At 36.1% G+C, this 789-nt stretch overlaps 1 protein-coding gene across 1 annotated transcript; it reads right to left on the bottom strand.

The window, feature by feature from the left end:
- Positions 1–61: 61 nt before the first annotated feature.
- On the bottom strand, positions 62–771 carry Tsp_15816 (eukaryotic translation initiation factor 2C 2; the record flags this gene model as incomplete). The annotated part of the gene is made up of 4 exons (XM_003370921.1): positions 745–771; positions 446–640; positions 152–388; positions 62–93 (listed from the first exon to the last, which is right to left on the bottom strand). Coding segments are annotated over exons 1-4 (491 nt in total), but the record flags the coding sequence as incomplete, so codon positions are not given.
- Between the last annotated feature and the right edge of the window lie 18 nt (positions 772–789).

The following is a 789-nucleotide window of genomic DNA, read 5'->3' on the forward strand; positions in this document are numbered from 1 at the left end:
ATGGCATAAATAGTATGTAATCGATTGCATAGCATTCGCATCCATGTTGCTTTCATCAAACAGCACATGATATCGCGTCGGTCTACTAGTTCCCTGCAATTCAAATAATAATAATAATAATAAAGATTCAAAACATTTCACAAAGTCATACTTGAATTCCATGATGACTGCACAAAAAGAAATCATGTTCATCAGGAGATGTCACTACTCTATCGATAACAGTACCAGCAGGGATGTTTTTCCCGCGTCCTCGTGCTGCAGCTTCATCACAACAAAAAAATCGAGCATGATGTCGCTTTTGAACCACAATAAACGTAATTAACGGCCGGTAATTTGTTGCAACTGATCTGCAAGCCCTACGAAGAGCAGACAGTTCTTCTTCCAAAACCTTTTAAAAAAAATAAATTTTTACTTTGCTTTAATGAATGATACAACACAATTTCACCTGCATAAATTGACCTTCTGATACTCCATCGCGATAAACAATAATATTTTTCGGAGCCGTACCATTAACATCAAGATATTCCAGTAAACGTTCTGAAAATTGTTCGATAAATCCTGTGATCAGCTCTTGTTTCGCTGGTTGTAGTTTCACCGAAGCATGAAATTTTGTAACTTTTGCATCCACATTTCCAACAACCTTCAAATCAAAAACATTCCTTCAATAATTTGAAAGTACAATAACATGAATAATACCCACCGAAGCTATTGATGGAAATGCGTTTCCACAGCAGACGGATGAACCACATCCACACCAATTACCAATGCCATTAATTTCTTTATACAAAA

Source organism: Trichinella spiralis (genome assembly GCF_000181795.1).
Source record: "Trichinella spiralis strain ISS 195 chromosome Unknown Scfld327, whole genome shotgun sequence".
Taxonomy (NCBI): Eukaryota; Metazoa; Nematoda; class Enoplea; order Trichinellida; family Trichinellidae; genus Trichinella; species Trichinella spiralis.